Source organism: Felis catus, chromosome C1 (genome assembly GCF_018350175.1).
Source record: "Felis catus isolate Fca126 chromosome C1, F.catus_Fca126_mat1.0, whole genome shotgun sequence".
Lineage (NCBI taxonomy): Eukaryota > Metazoa > Chordata > Mammalia > Carnivora > Felidae > Felis > Felis catus.
In genome coordinates this window covers 110,814,661-110,837,853 of record NC_058375.1, presented here as the reverse complement: position 1 = coordinate 110,837,853, position 23,193 = coordinate 110,814,661, and the positions used below count along the sequence as shown (strand labels likewise).

Genomic DNA, 23,193 nt, shown 5'->3' with positions numbered 1-23,193 from the left:
ATGAATGAATAAATGAATGAAATGGAAAACATCTCTACAACAAGTGAAATTTCGGGAACAATTTGAGATGGATCAATTACTTACAGAGTATATAGATTATGTGTATATATTCATAATTACATATTTGTATCTACACCTAGTAACTAACCAAAAAGATTCTATCTTTATACACAACCAGAGCCCACGAACTAGTCTAATCTATCATAAACTACGTATTACAGTAATCTCATATTTTGCAAGATCGGAGGCTATTATACAAAAATTTTCCTGTTCTCTTCCTGATTTGGAAACATCTGCTTTACAATCGTTTACAAAGGAGCCACTTGAAAACACGATATTGTAAGATGGTTAATAAATCATTCCTTCAGCTGTGTCCACCCATGCAAAGATCCACATGTCTGAGAAATAATATATTACCCCTCCTCTGGACCAACAATGACAGCACTGATACTGGAAGAAGTAAGTGCTGTTGACTGGACTACTCATTTTTCTGTCTTTGTATCCATCAGGAGTACTGCAGTGGTAAAAGAAGACACTTGGAAAAATAATAATGTAGAGAAACAGATGGTTGGCAGGATCCCCGATACTTCTGACAGTCCTCTTCTGATGGATGTTTACAAATAAACATTTATATAAAATGATAGTGTCTGCAGAGACGGTTCTAGCTCAAGAGGGACTCTGCATGCCCTTTACAGTTGGATAGCATTCAGAAAAATACATATTGGTCATGAATTATCTTTTCCAGAAAGGCAACCATGACTGCACTGTTACAGAAGTATCAACTGGCTGAGGTAGATGAAAAAACTTTAAGTGTTGTTACTAATGGAGACTTAAGAATTCTCAGCATTAAATGTAACACACACACACACACACACACACACACACACACACACACACACGTGAAGTTTACTTAACTGTCAACACGATTCTAACATACTTTTTGCATCCTACTTTTTTTTTTTTTTTAACGTTTGTTTTTCAGAGAGAGAGAGAGAGAGAGAGAGAGAGAGAGAGAGAGAGAGAGAAAGAGAGAAAGAACAAGCAGGGGAGGGGCAGAGAGAGAGAGAGGGAGACAGAATCTGAAGCAGGCTCCAGGCTCCGAGCTATCAGCACAGAGCCTGATGTAGGGCTCAAACTCACGAACCATGGGATCATGACAGGAGCCAAAGTCAGACGCTTAACCGACTGAGCCACCCAGGCACCCCTTGCATCCTATTCTGACATCAGGTAAACACATTTTATCTTTATAGGACTGTTAATAAAGAATAGTTAGAAGTTTCTTTTGAACAGATGTTATTACTCTCTCTCCCTCTCTCTGCCCCTCCCTTGCTCGTGCTCTCTCTCAAGATAAATAAACGTTAAAAAAAAAAAGATGTTATTACTTTGATGTACAGCAAAATAGGACAGAAAACTCAGAACATTTCATCAGCTACTTCCCCACATTAAAATAAGCCTTGGAGAAAGTTTTGTGGGGAAAGAAAAAAAACAAACAATAAAAAACCCAAAGCAGAGACTGAGGAACCTGTTTTCAAAGCTATTTAAATTAAACCTGAGAATCTGAAAGTTTTAGACCAATGTTGTCCAATGGAGATGTTAAGTCCATTGCAACTGTAAATTTTCTAGTAGCTACATTAGTAAAGTAAAAAGCAGGCCAAATTAATTTTAATGATATATTTTGTTTAAACCAATATACCCCGAATATTACGATTTCAAAATATAATCACTATAAAATAATTAATAACCTATTTTACATTCTCTTTTCCATACTATGTTTTCAAAATTCAGGGTAAGTTTCACTTTTTTAAAAAAAAATTTGTTTTTTAATCTTTATTTATTTTTGAGAGAGAGAGAAACAGAATACGAGCTGGGGGGAGGAACAGAGAGAGGGAGACACAGAATCTGAAGCAGGGTCCAGGCTCCGAGCTGTCAGCACAGAGCCCGATGAGGGGCTTGAACTCACGAACCATGAGATCATGACCTGAGCCAAAGTCAGACCCTTAACCGAGTGAGTCACCCAGGCGCCCCAGGTAAGTTTCACTTTTTAAACGTTTTTTTAAATTAAATCATTTTTATTTGAGAGAGAGAGAGAGAGAGAGAAAGCGTGAGAGGGGTAGAGGGGCAAAGAGAGAGAATCTTAAGTAGGTTCCACGCTCAGTATAGAGCCCAACATGGGGCTTGATCCCATGACCTCAGGGATTATGACCTGAGCCAAAATCAAGAGCCAGACACTGAACTGAAGCCATCCAGGCACCCCAGGGTATGTTTTGTTCTTAAAGCACATCTCAAATCAGATACTGACTTCAATTTTTATCAGGTAAGTTTTTATCAAAAATATTTCATTTGTATTTTGATTCAATATAATCTACAGTTTTGAAACAGTAGTTTCATGATCGCTAAATTGTTCCAAACATATTCAAAATTTCTCTAATTTTCATTAAGTAAAACAGAAAAAAAATCAGTTTTTCATTTGTGCTGGGTCCCCATTCAAGTGCTCAATGGCTCCATGTAGCCCTGGCTGCAGTCCCGGGTCACACAGTAGAAAGGCAACACCCACAGTCTGGTCTCTTATGCCTAAAGCAAGCTGAGGGTCTCATGTGAAAAGAAAACACAAACCCTGAGGATTAAGTATTATTTTTTCTGGATTAGCAAAAAGAACACTATTTACAAGTGAGGATGGTGAGTGTTGAGCATAACTGGACTGATATTACAAACACAACAGATATTCCACAAAACAACAGAAGCTCCATAAAAGTACAGCTTTTACCATTTTAACCATACTGCCATTTTAAGATAAACTGTTAACATAATTATCCTCAAGGTGGGATAAAGCCATGCAAATATACTAATAAGCAGCAACTTTTTTATAGATCACACAGATGTGATCTAAAACCTTAGAGCCTGAGATTATCACCTTATCTGAATCTGAAAAGAGAAGGTGGAGTAAGAAAACCCATTCTAGAAATACTCACTGGGCAACTTTCACTTCATTGCTTACAAAAACTGGCAAGTTAAAAGTCCCCTAGCAGGGCTTGTACCTGGATACTGTCGGATGGTGGACACAGAGCTGGTGATTGGGGTGTACGTGTGCGCAGCCAGTGGGTATGCAGAAGGTGGGTATGTTGGCAAAAAGTACTGGAACTGAACGGGAACAGACGGTCTATAGGTGGAAGACAGATAATATGAGCCAAAATGGATCTATTTTCTTCTTCACTTTCAAATGATCCTATCCCCCAGATCATCTTCATACCCTTATATGCCATACCAACATTTCCCCAATTGTGTACCAAATAAACTGTCAGATCAAAGGACACACACCAAGAGAGTAAGATTTTTAAAAATACATGGGTACTATAAATAACCATTATCAACAAACATAAAAATGTACACAGAGTACTAATTACCAAACTGACTCAAAAGAAAAACTCACAATCAAAGGTTTGCTCAGCTCAATTCCATTTGAAAGACTCTTAAGTTCAGACTGTTTTTACTGGAAATCTTATCAAACACACATAATACAGATAACCTCAAACTTCTACAGACTGATTCAGAGACGAGAAAAAGAATAAACGAGATCTAACTTACTTTTTTTTAGCTTAATGTAGTCCTGATACCAAAACTGGACAGGGAGAATAGTAGAAAAGATAAACAAATCTCGCTCTCTACATCAACACAAAAATTTCTAAATAAAAGTCAATAGAGTACTATGTAAAATAAAATACATCATGATCAAATAAGGTTTATCACAGGAAGAATGACCCACTATCAGAATTTCTACTACTGTTTTAGATACTATTAAAAAATTAAGAGGACAATCATTTGAAGTATCACAAAAGATACACAAAAAATATTTAATAGAAACTAAGATAACACTAAATGTTAACTAGAATAGAATTTAAAAAATACTCTCCCTCCAAATTTTAATCGCATTCGATACTTATGATATAAATACCTAAAAAATAGGAATAGGAAAACACTTGGTTCCTCAACCTGAAAATAGCATCTACCAAAATCTATAATGAAATTTCACAAGAATTCCCATTCAGGTGAGGAATAAGTTAAGAATGTTCACTATCTCTGCTCTATTCAACACCACATTGGAAGCTCTAGTTAACGAGAAAAAAATAGGTATGTGAAATGGAAACGAAAAAAATCCCTCATACACCTACATACGAAATCCAAGAGAGTCTACCAGTTTTAGAGCTAACAGATGTGTTTAGCAAGGTGAATGGGACAGAAGACCAACATATTAAAACCTATAAGCATTCCTACACACAAGAACACACAGTCCTCAAACAAGAACACTTAAAAATGATCCAATTCTGAAATTACTTCATAAGCACTGTATGTACCAGCTTCTCACTGGGGAAGAAGAGATACAAATACGGAATGGCGGAAGAAATGGGGTTGAACTAGAAGTATCAACGTGTACTAAAGAATTTTTACATCATATACTTCCTATTTCTGTCTGCTAAAAGGGCCTATCATTACAATACAGTAGCAATGAACAGAGCTACCACCTAGATCCAGATTTCTAAATGATGAAAAGGAGCCAGGTCTCCCTGGGGAAATGGGAGATGCCAGGGCTCAGACACTATTGAGGAGCGTGGAGTATCTTGTTACAGTGGAAAGTAAGGAAGGGCTAGAATGAATGGGACATGACAAAACCCACAGGAACTGGTCTCAAGAAGCTCCCAGAGAAAATCTGAGCATCAAAACAGAGGACAGCAAAGGATTATAATAGTGAATAGACCAAATCCATGAGCGCATGCTGATATAAAAAAATAAGATGCACAACAAAACAAATAAATGGGTGTAAATAAGAGAAAACTTATTTACCTAAGAATGTCAACTGACAAATGTGGAAGAAATGACTGTTAGAAAAAGTCACTTTTTTGCAACCATCATACTGCAAGCATCAAGTGATTCAGCCAAGCATCAACAGATGCTAACACCACTGAGACGAAGTTTACTGAGGAGCAGGGTATTTACAGTCTCAAAGTATTTCCACACGGATCAGTGGTTTACAAAGGAGAAAAATATACCTTTATGGAAAAATCTGGCAACCACCACCTTCATTACATAACCAGCATTGCCATGGCTAATGGTGAGACACAAGGGCGTCATAAGCTCTCTGCTGCGGTGACAGTGAGAAGAATGCATCACCTAAGTGGTATTTGCTCCAAAAATGCATAACCTGAATCTAATGATGAAAGTATCCAACAAGCCCAAACTGAAGAACGTTCTACAAAAACAACTGGCCTGTCCATAGTCTTAAAAAATGTCACTGAACGGGAATGGAAGACTAAAGAATCATTTTGGGTAATTGCACTGTGGTTATGAGAAGGTCTCTGTTCTTTGGGGCTGAAAAGGAAAGTACTTAGGGAGAAAGGGTCACGATGCTGCAATCCATACGGTCAGACTGCCTCAAAATAAATCAAACACAGAAACACACCAAACAAAAAAAGCAGATACTAGCAGAATATCTATCAAAAGGAGAATAGCTAAATAAACACAGCATATTTTCACAAAATGAAAAAATAAATTGTACAACATATTATTTTCAGGAGCAAATTTGAAAATAAGTGTATATATACTATATTGTGAGACATTTTGTTACTGAAAAATCAAACCAACTAATGACACAATGGGGCAGTGTAACCAGCACATTCCCTCCTACCTATTGTCACTTCGGGTTTCCATGGCCACAGGATTTGGAGAGGCCCGATGACCTGAAATGGGAATCAGGCTACTCCTCTCTGCAGGGTAATCAGGCTGGATCCGAGGAGAAGTGTGTGTGATCTGCTGAGGCACCACCTTAGCTACAAATGCAAAATCCAATCATATTACCTCTCATATGCTTTTATTGGCATGCCAAAACATTCTTGGCCAGCAACAATCTTAAGAATGCAAACAGTAATAAGAAGCCTGGCTTTTTAGTTTTCATAATAAAAGAAGAGGAGTACATAAAATTCAACTGAATTATTTCGATCCAATACTCCACTGATACATTCATATATTTATTTGTCAAACAGGGTTCAACATCATCAGTACTTTAACAAAAATACCAGTAATCAGGTCCTTTCCCCTAGACCTGGCTTCTTGGAGGCCTTTTTTTAAAAGGAGAAAAAATTTTAATTAGGAAAAAAAAAAAAAAAATCAACAAAATTTTGAATACAGACATGGCAAAGATCTTAGCTTCTACTCAGCAGAGAGAGAGGGAGGGAGAGACAAACAGAATCCCATGCAGGCTCTGCACTAACAACACAGAGCCTTGATGTGGGGCTTGAACTCACAAACCGTGAGATCGTGACCTGAGCCAAAACCAAGAGTCAGATGCTCAACTGACTGAGCCACCCAAACGCCCTGATAATCACTTTATTTCTTAGGTCCTCTGAACATCCTGTGATTTTACATAATGCTTTCGTTTTAGAAAGAAATGCATAATGCTCTCTTTTTTGTGAGAGACAGCGCGCACACGTGAGAGAGAGAGAGAGAGAGAGAGAGAGCGAGGGAAGAGCAGAAAAAGAGGGAGAGACAGAATCCCAAGCAAGCTCCATGCTGTCAGTATAGAACCTGAGTCGGGGCTCAAACTCACGAACCATGAGATCATGACCTGAGCCAAGACTAAGTTGGATGCTTAGTTGACTGAGCCACCCAGGCGCCCCTCTATAATGCTTTACAGCAAAATCAAGATTACTACATACGGTTTTCAAATCTAATGTGAGGCTCAAAGTTTGCTCTCCTCTAGTATTTGCAATCAAGTTTTGTTTAGAAGGTACAGCTGAACTGGGATCTACTTTAGTGTTCTTACAGACCTGTTAACTCTATGTGAGGGAATTTGGAAAGGAGAGCTGCAGGCTACATCAGAGAGACAGAAGGACAGCTACCATCCGTGTAAGACCCAAGTCACAGCAGTGACTGGCACATAAACACTGGTGACGAGGATGATGCCACTACATTAGCCAAAGTGCAGTGCACTGAACACCGACAGTAAGCAGCACAAACCCACCATGATCCCCAGCTATTTCCCAAGGGAGGCAGCTGGAGAAATTTCTGCAGGAGGATACTGGAATGCCCAGTTCAACCACTGATGATGACATCTAATGGCTAATGAACGGAGAAGCTGGCATGACACATCTTCCACTGGTGGTAAGGAGAGGGGGAGCAACCAAGCCTTGTTTTCCCACTCTGCCCATAAAAGGTAGGAGAAAAGAATGCTTCCAATAGGAATGCAGTTGTCATCAGGCAGAGCAGCTAACCACTGGTTGGTAAACCATACACACACCCATAAATTTATTGCTGTACCTTTGTTTCTAATTTAAAAAAGCTACAGGGGCCCCTGGGAGGCTTAGTCGGTTAGGGTTCATCTTTGGCTCAGGTCATGATTTCACAGTTCATGGGTTTGAGTGCTGCATTGGGCTCTGTGCTGACAGCTCAGAGCCTGAGGCCTGCTTCAGATTCTGTGTCTCCATTCCTCTCTGCCCCTCCCCCCACTCTCTCTCTCAAAAATAAACAAAACATTCAAAAAATTAAAATAAGCCACATATTCTCAATTATCTAAAAACCAAAACACAACAAAACAAAAAAACACCCAAACACTTCAGGAAAAACATAATGCAAAAATCATAAGTTGAACATAATGCCACCTCCAAAGAGAATCCCTGGTTTTCTGAATGCTGTGATCATCCGATTCTGCTTTTTATAATTCCGACACCTCTGTCATATGTAGGCCAGAGCATGGAGAAAATAAAGACAGTATTCTACTGGAAATGAGCACTCCTTAAAGGCAGAAACTATGCTCATGGTTAATTAGGCTTTTTTCCCTCTGACTCAACACATTTCTATTAGTAAAAATGGTTGAATTCAGTGTTTAATCTCACCTGGAGAAAGCAAGTGTGACTTGGAAAAAGCTGCTTAAGTGATTTTAATATATCCCCTAAAACCCTACTTGAAAACCAATGCTGTAGGGTTAATATCAGGTTTCCTTTCTCAACTGAGGTACCTCTGCACAGGGATCATCTAGTAATGTAACAGGAAAGTATTTGGCTTACCGTAAATAAGGAAAAGAAAACTAGAATATGAGCCTAGTGGGACTTAGACGAAGTCAGTCACATTAAGTAGCAGATGTTAAATCTGGACACTTCTGTCAAATGATTTTCTTATCTAGAATTTACGAAATGGCTAAAAATCAAAGATTAAACAGCTGGGAGATGTAGAATACTGCCCTGTAACTTAAGACAGGTAAAAAGTTAATTGTTTTAGCCAAATGAATGCACATATTTCTTTCTCCTGGTACTCTGAGTTTACTTCCACAGTGTGACCGCTTGGGAAGATACAGTGACATTAACAGGACCTAATCTCTAAATAACTCTTTACAGAGAGGATTCAAGATGAAACCAAAGAGCCCTATAGGGCACACTGTCCTCTCTTTACTGGTCTAACTTTCTTCGTAGCTATAGATAGCTAGTGAGGCTCTTGAATATAAAGATGGCAAGAATAAACCTGGATCTGTTGTTACAGTGTTGAGGAGACACAATCAGAAAATGGTGTGAGGTGACAATATGGAATAAGCAACGTTCTTTTCCAATAAAAGTGTGTCAATGCTAAAATCATACCCTCCGAACTTCTTTTCAAAGGAGGGAATTAAATTCAGAGGGGTGTGAAAGAAGTATGGTCTCTCCAACGCCAAGATGCAGTGAGCGGTAACGTGAGAAAAAGGCAGTAACAGTGTTTTTTCACTGCTAAAAGCCTACTGTGGGACTTACTACCAAGTTAAGGACTGGCGTGGCCAAATTATCTAAGGGAGGGGGAAGGACTTCCTGGGTCCCACCATCATTCCGGAAAAGTGTCCTCCAAGTTTTCCCAGAGGAATGTGAAGCTGTCTGACGTGGGAAGGAAGAAAGGAAGGAAGCACAGAGGGAAGGAACACTGGAATGTAGCAGTAGGGAAGCCATTCTTCCGTGTCTGCTCACCAGACTTCTGCCAGGTAAGTATGTCAGTGTGTCATCTCACAGAAAGCACTCTTCCAAAAGTTTATGAAAAACATGGCAGCTGTCCCATGTCTCTGGGAATAAACAGTAAAATGACATGCTTAATTTCATACAACCAAATCAAAGCTAACCCTGGAAACTAAACCTGGGGCTTGTGAATTAAACAGAGAAGTGCTCTGCCTCACAGGTCAGTCTCCGCTTTGGAAGCTGTGACGGTGAGACCTCAGCCCCCAGGACAGGTGTTGGCAGCCTGTGGGCAACTCCCACCTGATGCTGGTTCTGTATGGCCCATGGGCTGTACATGGGTTCATACTTTGTCATGGTGGGGCGGGGAGGGCAGAAATCAAAAGAAGAACATTTCATGACACATGGAAATTATATGAAATCCAAATTTCTGTGTCCATAAAAAGACTGAACTATAGTCACACTCATTTGTTTACACATTATCCACAACTCAGCAGTTGTGACACAGACCTATGAAGCTTACAAAGCCTAAAATATTTATAATCTGGCGCTACACAGAAAGATGCTCGATCCCTGCTCTTAATGATTAAAGTTTGGCTGCCAGAAATGTTTCAAAGATTTTTTCTTCTTCTTTTTTAAAAATTTCTTTAATGCTTATTTTTGAGAGAAAGTGAGAAAGAGCATGAGCGGGAGAGGGACAGAGAAAGAGGGAGACACAGAATCTGAAGCAGGCTCCAGGCTCCAAACTATTAGCAGAGAGCCTAATGAGGAGCTCGAACCCACAAACCATGAGACTGTGACCTGACCCTAAGTCAGACGCTTAACTGACTAAGCCACCCAGGTGTCCCTCATAGATTTGCTTCTTAATATTCAAGGCATATACAAATTTAAAAGGGGAACAAAGCTTAGAAGAGATTTTATGACGGTTGTGAAGTATCTTGAGGTAGCAGTCAGATGAGAACCTAAGGTAATCAACTTGAGGGTTATCACCCTTCCTGCTGTGCATCATCCAGAGATTTTTCCTAAACAATCCAGCCGTGTACAAGTTCTCTTCATTCCAGATCCATGCTTCTTTCCTGTTTTTCCTGTGAATCTTGTCTATGTCTATGAAGTTAACTTATTTCTTAATAGGTACACACAGAAGAGGTAAAGTCTGATGAATGAGGAAGTCAAAGCTGTGTTAAAATAATGTTTACTTTGAGCTCTCAAACATTATTATCCTCTTTTTCCCCCTTACTCTCAATGCCACATCTGTATGACAAAGACATTTAAGAGTTAAATTCAGCATTGCCTTGAAAATCAACAACAATAATTAGAAAAAAAAAAAAAAAACCCTACCAATACTAGCCTTGTATATGAAGACCTGGTCAGAGGGGCAGAAAAATCCCTTTCAAGCTCTGTGTGAAGGTTGCAGGACACTTACCGACTGGGATGTTGGAGGTGGTCACAGCGGTAGCATGGGACGAATGTGAGGGCATTGTCATGGTAACAATTGTACTTGTGGGAGCTTGTGTGTGTGACACAGAGCCTGAAATTGGAGAAAAAAAACCTTTTCAACAATGATCTCTTTACACACACTACAGATTCTTCAAAACCTGACAAAAGGTCTTAGGAAAAGATAAGAAAATTCTTCTAGCCTATTCGTTTCCTCTGACTGAAGCTGAGAAATGAAAAATTAACTCAACACTTAAGACTCACACTTCCCTAGCAGGAGAGCAGGGCTGCCAACTTACCGGCTGTAGTCGCTGAAGGAATGGTGTTGGTTGCCAAAATAGGTGCTACTGTGGCCGCAGCCACTGGTGTACCGGTGCTGAAGATAGTTTTCTGGCGGGGGGAGATCCACAACACAGTTATAAACAAGAACAGCTCAACCTCAATGCAGTTAAAAGCAATTGCTGCCTTCCATACTGCGAGGTTCTTATCAAGTTTTGCACAACTCTGGTTTTAACCCACAGCCTACATGGGTGGTTTTGCCTCTGGTTTTACCTGAGCCATGGTGTGAAGCTGCTGTTTTGGCGTCCCTAATGCAGGATGAGATGGCAGTGTGATTCTTGTTGTTACATCCCGTGACTGGGCAGGACGCTGAATGCTAATTGCTGCAGATGGTGGATGCTGGATAGACAAAGTTGGCCGACTGAAAAGGGAAGAAAAGACATTGTGACTTCTAACTTGCCTCTAGACTCGATGCAGGCAGTCAAGGCCATTTACTTTTTTTTTTTTTTAATGTTATTTTTGAGAGAGAGACAGTGTGAGCAGGGGAAGGGCAGAGAAAGAGAGGGAGACACAGAATCCAAAGCAAGCTTCAGGCTCTGAGCTGTCAGCACAGAGCCTAATGTGGGGCTGGAACTCATGAATCGCCAGATCATGACCTGAGCCAAAGTTGGATGCCCAATTGACTGAGCCACCCAGGAGACTCCATTTACTATCTTGTACTAGACCACTGTCATACAGTTGTATTTTTTGTAGGTCTGTAAAGTGTACAGATGAACCTAGGACATAAATGGCTTGTTAAGTTTCTCTCCTGAAAGTCCCATAAACCTCATTTCCAAAGGTATCAATATGCACCATGAACCAAATCAATTAATTCTTAGTCCTTCTCAGTACTCTCAGTGTAGCTAATCAATACTCTAGGACAATCTTAGGTAAGCATTATTATAATCAATACACTTCACTCTGCGGACAAAACTGGAGATACACACTAAGGTTTTTACGTTATGAGGGAGGATTACAGACAACCTCGATTAACAGCAGCCTATGTCAGGGCCCTTGAAGCACTGACCTGCTCCCAATTTTGTATTATTCCTTTCCATGTCATTCTTAAAGTGTTAGTTATGAGTGCCTAATGATGAAAGGGATATCCACACAGAGAGCAGGTCAAATTAACTGGCAATAAGCTATTGAAATTCCAACAGTGGCAGGAGAACTTGACATTATAACAAAGTTGGCATCTCAAGTCAGGGGGGAAGAATGGACTACTTGATAATAAATGATGTTGGGAAGACTAGGTAGGCATTTGGAAAAAATAAAATTGGATCCCTGCTTCACACATTACACCAGGATACATAGGAAAAGGATCAAAGATTTTATAAGAAATTAAAAAAAAGCATGTGAAAAAAAAAAGAATTCTTTCATAACTTTGGAGTGGAAGAGAGTTTTTTAACTACTAGAAGCTTTGAAAATACAAAACTTATAAAAAGATCAATAAATTTTACTCTGTGAATAAGCAAACCTACATAGAGCAAAACATACTATAAACATAGTCAAAAGACTCATAAATGAAAGTGTAATCTTAATATACTAAGATCTCCTTGTAGTCAATGAGAAAAATAATTCCCCAAAAGAAAACAAGCAAGGGATACGCATAGCCAGTTCCGTTTCATTAACAGAAAATGCAAACGGCCCCTTAATAAAGAAAAGACGCTCGCCCTCACTCATAGGAAGAGAAATACAATTTAAAATACACTGAGACATCACTGTTCACCTATCAGAATGGCCAAAAAAAATCCCCCAAATGGACAGCATAGGAAACAAGGTGCAAGGAAACAGACACTTCTTTTTTTTTTCAATATATGAAGTTTATTGTCAAATTGGTTTCCATACAACACCCAGTGCTCATACCGAAAGGTGCCCTCCTCAATACCCATCACCCACCCTCCCCACCCTCCCACTCTCCATCAACCCTCAGTTTGTTCTCAGTTTTTAAGAGTCTCTTATGCTTTGGCTCTCTCCCACTCTAACCTTTTTTTTTTTTCCTTCCCCTCCCCCATGGGTTTCTGTTAAGTTTCTCAGGATCCACCTAAGACTGAAAACATAGGTATCTGTCTTTCTCTGTATGGCTTATTTCACTTAGCATCACACTCTCCAGTTCCATCCATGTTGCTACAAAGGGCCATATTTCATTCTTTCTCATTGCCACGTAGTACTCCGTTGTGTATATAAACCACAATTTCTTTATCCATTCATCAGTTGATGGACATTTAGGCTCTTTCCATAATTTGGCTATTGTTGAGAGTGCTGCTATAAACATTGGGGTACGAGTGCCCCTATGCATCAGCACTCCTGTATCCCTTGGGTAAATTCCTAGCAGTGCTATTGCTGGGTCATAGGGTAGGTCTATTTTTAGTTTTTTGAGGAACCTCCACACTGTTTTCCAGAGTGGCTGCACCAGTTTGCATTCCCACCAACAGTGCAAGAGGGTTCCCATTTCTCCACATCCTCTCCAGCATCTATAGTCTCCTGATTTGTTCATTTTGGCCACTCTGACTGGCGTGAGGTGATATCTGAGTGTGGTTTTGATTTGTATTTCCCTGATGAGGAGCGACGTTGAGCATCTTTTCATGTGCCTGGAAACAGACACTTCTAAACATTCTGGATGGAGTATAAACTGGTATAAACCCTAAGGAAGGCAATTAGTAGATATCAAAATTATAACTGTATATAATTGCTGATTACTTTTGGGAATCTATCTATACTTTGGGAATATAGATATTCTTGCACACGTTATTGACTGCAGTATTACTTATGATAGGAAAAGTATTGGAAACAACCTCAAACCCGTTCATACATACAATGGCTCACTATACTGCTACTAAGAGAACAATGAAATGGTCTATGAATGTGGGAAACTTTCGATGTATATTCCTATATGAAAAGAAAGCAAAGAGAATCTATGAGTTAATTTTTGGTTAAAAAGGACAGAAGTAAGAACTGTATGTGAATCTGACTATATACATTTTATTTACATATTTATTTTTTGGGAGAGCGCAAGCGGGGAGGGGCAGAGAGAGGGGGCAGAGGATCTGAAGCAGGCTTTGCGCTGATAGGCTGACAGCAGCGAGCCTGATGTGGGGCTTGAACTCCTGAACTGGGAGATCATGACCTGAGCCAAAGTCGGGTGCTCAACCAACTGAGCTACCCAGGTGCCCCTGAATCTGACCATATTTAAGAAACCCTGGAAGGATAGGCAGTAAGTTATTACCAGGTAATTTAGAAAAGCAAAGGGAAAGGAACATAGGATCTTGGTGGACAGGGGACAGATGAGAGAACAACACTCCTTACTACACATCTTTTTTTATGCTTTTATATTATGAAAACATGTGACTACAAATTAAAAAGAAGTTGGTTAGTTGAGCTGTAAGGGTAGACTTGATTGGGACTGTATATATCTAAAAAAATTTTTTTAATGTTTATTTATTTTTGAAAGAGAGAGAAAGAGAGAGACAGAACATGAGCAGGGGAGGGACAGAGAGGGAGACACAGAATCCAAAGCAGATTCCAGGCTCTGAGCTGTCAGCACAGCTGGGGCTTGAACTCATGAATTGTGAGATTATGACCTGAGCTGAAGTCAGACACTCAACCAACTGAGCCAGCCAGGCGCCCCAGGACTGCATGTATCTAAACTAAGCAATGGTTAATTTCATCATAAGGATCCTGTCTCAAAATTCTTAAAAAACAGACATGGGGGATATTAGTGTATATAAAGTGTTAAAACTGAATGAAGGATGGTTTTCTTTCTGAAAAGAAAACTAAATGCCTATCATTCGAGTTTAAAGGAAAGCTGAAAAGACTGGCCACAAACACAACTACGCAACTTGGTAGAACTCACTGAAGAGAAAGCCTACTACTGGAGACTGGATTTTCATGTTTGGATTTTTGTTTTTTCCAGGATGAGCCATTTCCCCAAACCCATTCCCTATGTTCACCCAAGATGTAAAGGACCCCAAAAGATTTCCTCTTAAGTGACTCTCATGTTCCCAAGCCAGAAAAAAAAAAAACTAGAAACATAAAAACCTGGATAGCCCTGAAAAGTCTTTTGGTTATTCATTTCAAGCTTTTATTATGCCTCTTCTGTTAGTCATCTAAAAAAGGGTGGGAATGAGGAATGGATGTTCTCTTGATAATTTAAATGACCACTTTGAGATTTTGTTTCCGTTTCATTTTCTCTCTCCATTATTATGGTAGAATCCAATTTTTTTTATAAGTCATAGAGCCCAAAAGTTATATCCAGAAACACAAAGAAGAAAAATACAAGCTGTGCCTATTTCACAGCCTGGTTAGTCACCACCGGAGAAATGGCACGCTGGTGGGAATATTGGACTAGATTAGCCCATACATGGTAGACCAATTCTGACCAGGATGTAGAGATCCACACTGCGCAAGATACCACATTGCGAACCGAAGTACTTCTGTGGGTCCTAACATTACCGACGATGACCATTTGGACCCACTGTCCTGAGGGTCCAAATGCGGGCTGCAGGTCAGATGTTTGGTACAATCTCTGCTGAATCTGCCTAAAGATATTATTCTTGATGCAGCAAGTGGAGACTCAGTCCTTGCTCAAATTAACAGGATTCTGAACACCACTGGCCCAGTGAATGAACAGTAATTATGACTTTGTTTTACAGCCTGGATTCTTCCCTACGTGGCTTTCACACCCTCTTCGAAGGTGACTTTAGAATAACCTGAGAAGAGCAGATATTTGGGGACACAGACCACCTGCATAAACTTGTTGCTCCAGCTATCAGGACGTCTCTGCAGCTTTATCAGGTAAAAATCCATTTTGGAGACTGGATTTTTTAATGGTTACTTTTGAGAGAGAGGGGTGAGAAGGGGCAAAGAAGGAAGGAGACACAGAATCCAAAGCAGGCTCCAGGCTCTGAGCTGTCAGCTTAGAGCCTAATGTGGGGCTTAAACTCACATGACCTGAGCCGAAGTTAGACACTTAACTGAGTGAGCCACCCAGGTGCCCTGGAGACTGGATTTTTAATAGTTGACAACATAATGTGCTGAATACAGCATCACATAAGATACTTGCTCCTAGCATTTATAATGAAAACCATTCAGAGAGATACATGTATATATAATTAAAATAAGGACAAATTTTAGGATGGATGAACTTAATTATAAAAGTGATTCTGAAAAACCTCATAACAAAGAATAACGCCAACATTTGGATAACTGGGAAAGGGTCTCCTCAATTCACCTTGAATGCACTGATATTTAAGAGGTCCAGCACATGCAAAAAATACCCAAAAAAGAATATCTGTATTAAGGATTCAAATATGGTTTTAAGTGGTTTTGAAAGCACAGACTATAGTGTATAGTAATCTTTGACTTTTCGTGTACTCTTAATAAAAAACGATAAATATTAACATTTCTATAACATATATTACATGCTAGGCATATTCTAAGTCCTTTACATATATTAATATGATTATTTATTTAAAAAATTTTTTTAAAATATTTTGAATGTTTATTTATTTTTGAGACAGAGAGAGAGAGAGAGAGTGCGAGTGAGGAAGGGGCAGAGAGAGGGGGAGACACGGAATCCAAAGCAGGCTCCAGGCTCTCAGCTGTCAGCACAGAGCCCAACGTGGGGCTCGAACTCATGGACTGCGAGATCACGACCTGAGCCAAAGTCGTATGCTTAACTAATTGAGCCACTCAGGTACCCCTATAATCACTTTTTATAATGATCTCTGAGGTAGCTAATATTATTGCCATTTTCTACGTGAGGAAATTGAGGTATTAACTCTTTGACTAGCACTCTCACTTCCATAAACAGAGTTTGAAAATACACCATCTAAAACATGGAACAGCACATGTGTCAAAATGTCCAACACAACATCCATAAGATGGGGTACAATGCAGCCAAAGATAAAAGGAATGGATAAGATATCTCTAGGTACTGATTTGGAGTCCTCTCCAGAATATATTGTTAAGAGAAAAATGCAAGATACAAAACAGTATATATAAATACAATGTGCTAGATTTTCTGTAAGAAAGGAGTGGAAACAAACAAACAAACAAAATGTATGGGTTTATCTATGCATATACTTACTTCATAAAAAGAAACCCTGAGACACCAAATCAGAGAGTAATAAAATGGGGACTCACTAAAGAGCAAATGGCAAATAAGGTGGAGCCACAGACACTTAAAAGTCCATCTTTTTATATAGCTTTGACTTTTGAACCAAATAAATATTTTCCATGTTTTTTAAAAAGTTAAATCAACGGGCGCCTGGGTGGCGCAGTCAGTTAAGCGTCCGACTTCAGCCAGGTCACGATCTCGCGGCCCGTGAGTTCGAGCCCCGCGTCAGGCTCTGGGCTGATGGCTCAGAGCCTGGAGCCTGTTTCCGATTCTGTGTCTCCCTCTCTCTCTGCCCCTCTCCCGTTCATGCTCTGTCTCTCTCTGTCCCAAAAATAAATGTTAAAAAAAAAAAAAAAAAAAAGTTAAATCAAAAAGTAAATTCTAGGGGCACCTGGGTGGCTTAGTCAGTTGAGCATCCAACTCTTGATCTTGGCTCAGGTCATGATCTCACAGTTCGTGAAATCAAGCTCGAAGCTCACAGCACAGAGCCTGCTTGGGACTCTTTCTCCCTCTTTCTCTTCCCCTCCCATGCTTGCATGCATGCTCTCTCTCTTAAAAAAACCTAAATCCTTAAAATTAAAAAACAAATTTAAACAAACAGTCCTAACTATGTATTAAATTATAATAAACATGCACTAAAAAGATAACCAAAAAACTAGGAACAGGTTATCTTAAAAAGCAAAGGGATAGGAACATGGGAAATTGGTACCTGAGGGACAGAGAAGAGAATGATACTTCTCACTGTGTATCTTTTTATATATTTACATTTTGGACATATGTGAATAGAAAGAAAATGTTACTACATATCCCACAGAGAAAATAATCAAGTGACTTTTGAACACATTCTCACTTTTAGTGGGATCCAGTTTGAGGGCAAAAGAACTGTGAAGAAGTCTTAAACTTCATTCAGTCTTATTGTGAGCATAATCTACAGAAAATAAGGGGTTAATTTTCGACGGTGGACTTGGGACTGTGAAGTATTACTATGAAACTATGTTTTTAATATTATAGATCAAAAAACCCAACTAGTTATGCTAATGTCTTGAGGACACAAGGTTTTCAGTATGAAAGATGCACAAGTGTAAAATTGAGGAGGGAGTCTGGGTGGCTCAGTTGGTCAAGTGTCTGACTCTTGATTTTGGCTCAGGTCATGATCTTACAGTTTGTGAGACTGAGCCTGAGGAGGGGCTCCACGTTGACTGTGTGGAGACTGCTTGAGATTTTCTCTCACCCTCTCAAAATAAATAAACCTAAAAAAAACAAAAAAAAAATATATATATATATACACACACACACACACACACACACATATACATGTATGTATATGTATGTGTGTATATGTACGTGTGTGTATATTTATGTGGCGCCTGTGTGACTCAGTTGTTTAAGTGGCCAACTCTTGATTTCAGCTCACGTTGTGATCTCACAGTTCGTGAGTTTGAGCCCCGCATCTGGCTCTGCACTCATAGCACAGAGCCTGCTTTGGATCCTCTTGTCACCCTCCCTGCCCCTCCCCCACTTGTGCTTACTCTCTCTCTCAAAAATAAAGAAATGTTAGAAAAATTAAAAAAAAAAAAATATATATATATATAAAATCGAGGAAAGAAAAAACTTATAATGTTAAATTTCATTTGGAGATATCAGCATGAAGCCATGACTATGTTTACTATATTGATTACCTCTGTCCACAGAAAGAGCCCAAAAGGAATGATACCTCAAGAGCAATGTGTACCCCTAGCAACCAGATCTTGGGTTCTAATTCCCATTCTCCACTAAAGAGAACCAAGAATCTTTGCAGAAATGGCTGATTTCAAGACCAGGGAAGCAGAAAAAATAAAAAAGGGCCTAATTTATCATGTACCAGAAATAGGAAAGTATGTGAAGTTCAAAAGCAGATATCAAAATGACACTCAAGCTAGTTTGTAGGGGTTCTCACTAGCCAAATTTGGGGCAGCTAGGAAAGAAAGGGATTTTCATTAAAATACACCGAGTAAAGAAAACATCCCTGATCCATAGTAGCAACACCCTCCTATACAAAAAAAAGATCAAAGAGATTAAGTAAGGTCAGCCAGCTAGAAAGTGCTCCCAAGTCTGTAGTCTTAATCACTATACTATTTCTTTTTAATGGCCTCAGAGGCAGCTCTAGGAATAGACACCCAATTTAGACAAATACAGAAAATATGTGGTTAATTTACAATGAGTAGACTAATGAGCATCCTCCAGTGTTAAACTGGATGTTTGCTTCACTTTAGAGTGAGGACAAGAAGTACTGTAGGCAGAGACTGCTGGTTTGGGATTTTCTCACCTCTCAGAAAACAGTAACAAGGAAAAGAAAAAGGAATTCAGTCTCCATCTTTGGCAAAACTAGGAGAGACCTGAAAACTCAAACCACAGAAGGGGTAGCAGAACGGCCAAGGCAGTGATACTCAAACATGAGCCAATACAGACAGGATTTCTGCGGCTATAATTTAAGGGACAAGATCCAGTCAAGTATAATTCTCCAAAGTGAGGAGCATACTCTGACACAGGAAACCATAATCTTTTGTTTGTAACAATCAGAGGGGTCACTGAAGCAGAACCTGGACTCGGACCAGTTCCAAGATCCAGGAATCAACGATGTAGGGTTAAACTATTAACCACACACACAAATAAGTGCCATGTGAAAAACAGGGTGTGGTGAGGGGCACCTGGCTGGCTCAGTTGGTAGAGCATGTGACCCTTCATCTCAGGGTCATGAGTTCAAGTCCCATGTTGGGTACAGAGTTTACTTTAACAAACAAACAAATAAACAAACAAACAAACAAACAGCATGTGGTGAGATGCAGGGAAGAGAGAAACTGCCATTTGGGACAATCTATCTTCCCTAGCAGGAGAGAAGTAATGACCAAGAAAATACAAACACAGGATTCTGAGCCATTAGGAAAATCTCCCCTAATCCAGTACACAGCCCAGCCTACAACAAGAACCAATTACAAATAGATGACGCAGAATACATTCAACTCCATTCAAAGATGAGTAGTCAGAACGCAACCAGCACAGGATCTATCTCATGATGCTATAAGAAAAATGGTGGACAGAAAAAGGGGAAGTTCACTAGAAATACTTTCACTAAGCAGATGAAAATTGTGCCATGAATGAAGAAACCTGATGCAATAACTGCTTCCAGAAATGAAAACACAAAGCAAAGATGTAAGAGCTCACTGGACATAATGATTAGACAACAGAAGGGGCTAAAATAAGCATAGCTCAAGAGAAAAACAGAAGAAAATATTCAGCTGCATCAGGACTGAAAGCAAAACTAAAAAGTAGAGCATGCCAGACAATGGTAGAAACTCAGTAAGAAACAGAGAAGATTGGGAGAAAAGTAAGCAGAATCAAAAGGGGGAAAAGTTAGGGGCGCCTGGGTGGCGCAGTCGGTTAAGCGTCTGACTTCAGCCAGGTCATGATCTCGCGGTCCGTGAGTTCGAGCCCCGCGTCGGGCTCTGGGCTGATGGCTCGGAGCCTGGAGCCTGTTTCCGATTCTGTGTCTCCCTCTCTCTCTGCCCCTCCCCCGTTCATGCTCTGTCTCTCTCTGTCCCAAAAATAAATAAACGTTGAAAAAAAAAATTAAAAAAAAAAAAAAACAAAAAAAAAACAAAAGGGGGAAAAGTTAATAAGGCTTAGATAAGGAAGTCATGCAAAAAGGATCCAACAAACACATAACTGGGTGCCCCCTCCCAATAAAATGGAATAGAATAAAGACACAATCCAAGAAAACTGTTCATAAATATGGTGTCACGCTGCAGATTAAAAACATACACCATGTTTCAGAACAGAACAATACACAGTGGTCGCTACAAAACAAATCCCAGTTAAATCATCGAAATTCAAAGATAGAGAGCCTTAGGGACACCTGAGTGGCTCAGTTGGTTGAGCTTCCAGCTCTTGGTTTCAGCTCAGGCCATGATCCTAGAGTCGAGACTGAGCCCCATACTGGGCTCAGTGCATAGGATGGAGCTTGCTTAAGATTCTCTCTTCCCTTCCCGACCCCTTCCCCTGTTCATGCTCTCTCTCTCTCTAAAAAAACAAAACAAAAACAAAACACAACAAAACAAAAAACAAAGAAAAAAATCTTAGGCAATCAGGCAAAAATATCAAGATCCTTTTAAGGTGTTTAAAAAAAGAAATCAAGCTGGCCTTACTTCTGTACATCATCTAGTTCTGGAAGGCAAAGGAAAAACACTTGATAAAGTACTCACAGAAAGAATACAGAAACAAAAGAATTATCAGTTAAACTACTGCTTAAGTATAGTGATAACTGCAAAATGATTCTGAACATGTGAAAACTCAAAATACTGGTCCTATAAGTTCTTTTTGAGGAAGGTAATAGAGCTCATTCAATCAAGCAACGAACAACAATAAAAAATGATTTAAAAAATTGGCAGATAGGATTACTCTATTTAACAAAAAGAGTAAGACTTAAAATTTTTTTGGAACTTTCCTTTGTTTCTATGCCTTAAACCAATTTAATTATCATTGGTTTATCTGGTCTTTGAGAGTTTGATAGAATTCAGTGAAACTGTCTGGGCCTAGTGCTTTTCTGGGAGATGTTGCTTTGAAATTTTTTTCTATTTCTCCAATAGAAATTGGTCTATTTAAACTTTCTGGCTTCAGGGGCACCTGGGTGGCTCAGCTGGTTGCGCATCTGGCTCTTAGCTTTGGCTCAGGTCACAATTTCACAGTTTGTGAGTTCAAGTTCTCCGTTGGGCTCTATGCTGACAGCACACAGCCTGCTTGAGATTCTCCCTCTCTCTCTCTCTGTGCCCCTCCCCCACTCACATGCTCTCTGTCTCTCTCAAAATAAACAAAATTAAAAAAATAAATAAACTTTCTGGCTCAATTCAAAGGGAGCTAAATATTAGAAATTTATCATTGTTATAGATTTTTTAAACTTAAAAAAAATTATTTATTTTGAAAGACAGAAATAGTGTGAGCAGGGGAGGGACAGAGAGAGAGGGTGAGAGACAGAATCTGAAGTAGGCTCTGTACTGTCAATGTATAGCTTGATGCAGGGCTTGAACTCACGAGCTATGAGATCATGATCTGAGCCGAACACTTAACTGACTGAGCCAGCCAGGTGCCCCTATCACTGTTACAGATTTAAGTAGAAAAATCATCTGGTCATTAGGGTTTTTGCCTGTTTAATTCACTAGTGTATTTCTAGCGCCCAGAGTACTGAGACTGGCAAAATGCTCAAAGTACATCTCACAAAATTCAACATCCATTTTTTTATTAAAAATTCAATACAATGGAAAAGATAGATACTTTGATAACATGGTTTAAAAAAAAGCCTCTAGTTTTCATTGTCTGCACATTTCTAACTTTCAAATTTCCTCATACCATCTGAATATATTAACTTTTTTTTTTTTTTAAGTTTATTTACTGATTTTGAGAGTAAGAGAGAAAGAGAGCGAGCAAGCAGAGGGAGAGGGAGAGAGAGCATCTCAAGCAGGCTCTGTGCTGTCAGTGCAGAGCCCAACACAGGGCTCAATCCTATGAACTGTGAGATCATGACCTGAGCTGAAATCAAGAGTTGGGACACTCAACCGACTGAGCCACCCAGGCACCCCTGAATACATTAACTTCTTCAAGGTAATACAAAATTAAAATGAACAACATATAATCTGTTTTATGTTGGGCAGTTGTGTCTCTCTATACCTCAGGTAATATTTTAAATTACCAAAAGGTAAAGTATGCTCATTTTACTGAAGAGGAAACTAAGGATCAGTAATGTTGAGAAACTTGCCTAATGCCACACAGCTAGTGAATAACAGAGCTAATGGTTAAATAGAAGTCCTAGGCACTCTTCTACATTTAAAAGTTACTTTCTTCAGAGTTCTGTTCCAGACCCTCTTCTCACTGTATTTATTCCCCCTGGTGAGACTCATACCCCCAACCTTGAACTGTAGCCCACAAGCTGATAACTCCCAAACCCATTATCTCTGGCTCTGACATCTCTTCAACCACCTGCTGACAACAGCCACTTGATTGTTCCATGGATAAACTCAGTATTCCAAAAATCAAAATTATTTCTAACATTCGCTTTCTTTCCCTTGTTTCCTTTTTACTTACTTGGTCAAACAAGGAAAAAAACCAAGGAGACATCTAGACTTCTTCCTCACCACTCTGCCCTGCCTCCAGCAGGTAATCAAGACTTATGGATGATCTCTTCTGAATGTTTTGGTCTTCATGCCTACTACCCCTTCTTTTGTTCAGTGAATCACTTCTTGTTTATATTGCCAAAGGCAACACATAACCAAAGGTATTAATCAAGAAAGACCTCCTGGCAAGGCTCACATCCCATTGTCTCCACCCAACTTTCACAACCTT

The 23,193-nt window shown here is 39.5% G+C and overlaps 1 protein-coding gene across 12 annotated transcripts in view; it reads right to left on the bottom strand.

Annotated features, from left to right (window-relative positions):
• SAP130 (Sin3A associated protein 130) overlaps positions 1-23,193 on the bottom strand; it is an 81,123-nt gene that overhangs the window by 41,135 nt on the left and 16,795 nt on the right. For 11 of the 12 annotated variants that reach the window (XM_019837900.3, XM_019837901.3, XM_003990672.5 and 8 more), the window contains 5 exons: positions 10,941-11,088; positions 10,688-10,778; positions 10,378-10,482; positions 5,678-5,819; positions 3,036-3,157 (listed from right to left, as the gene is read on the bottom strand). In XM_019837900.3, coding sequence (XP_019693459.1) covers positions 3,036-3,157; positions 5,678-5,819; positions 10,378-10,482; positions 10,688-10,778; positions 10,941-11,088 — 608 coding nt within the window. The remainder of the gene's footprint in view (positions 1-3,035; positions 3,158-5,677; positions 5,820-10,377; positions 10,483-10,687; positions 10,779-10,940; positions 11,089-23,193) is intronic. The other variant, XM_019837905.3, reaches the window with a different exon arrangement.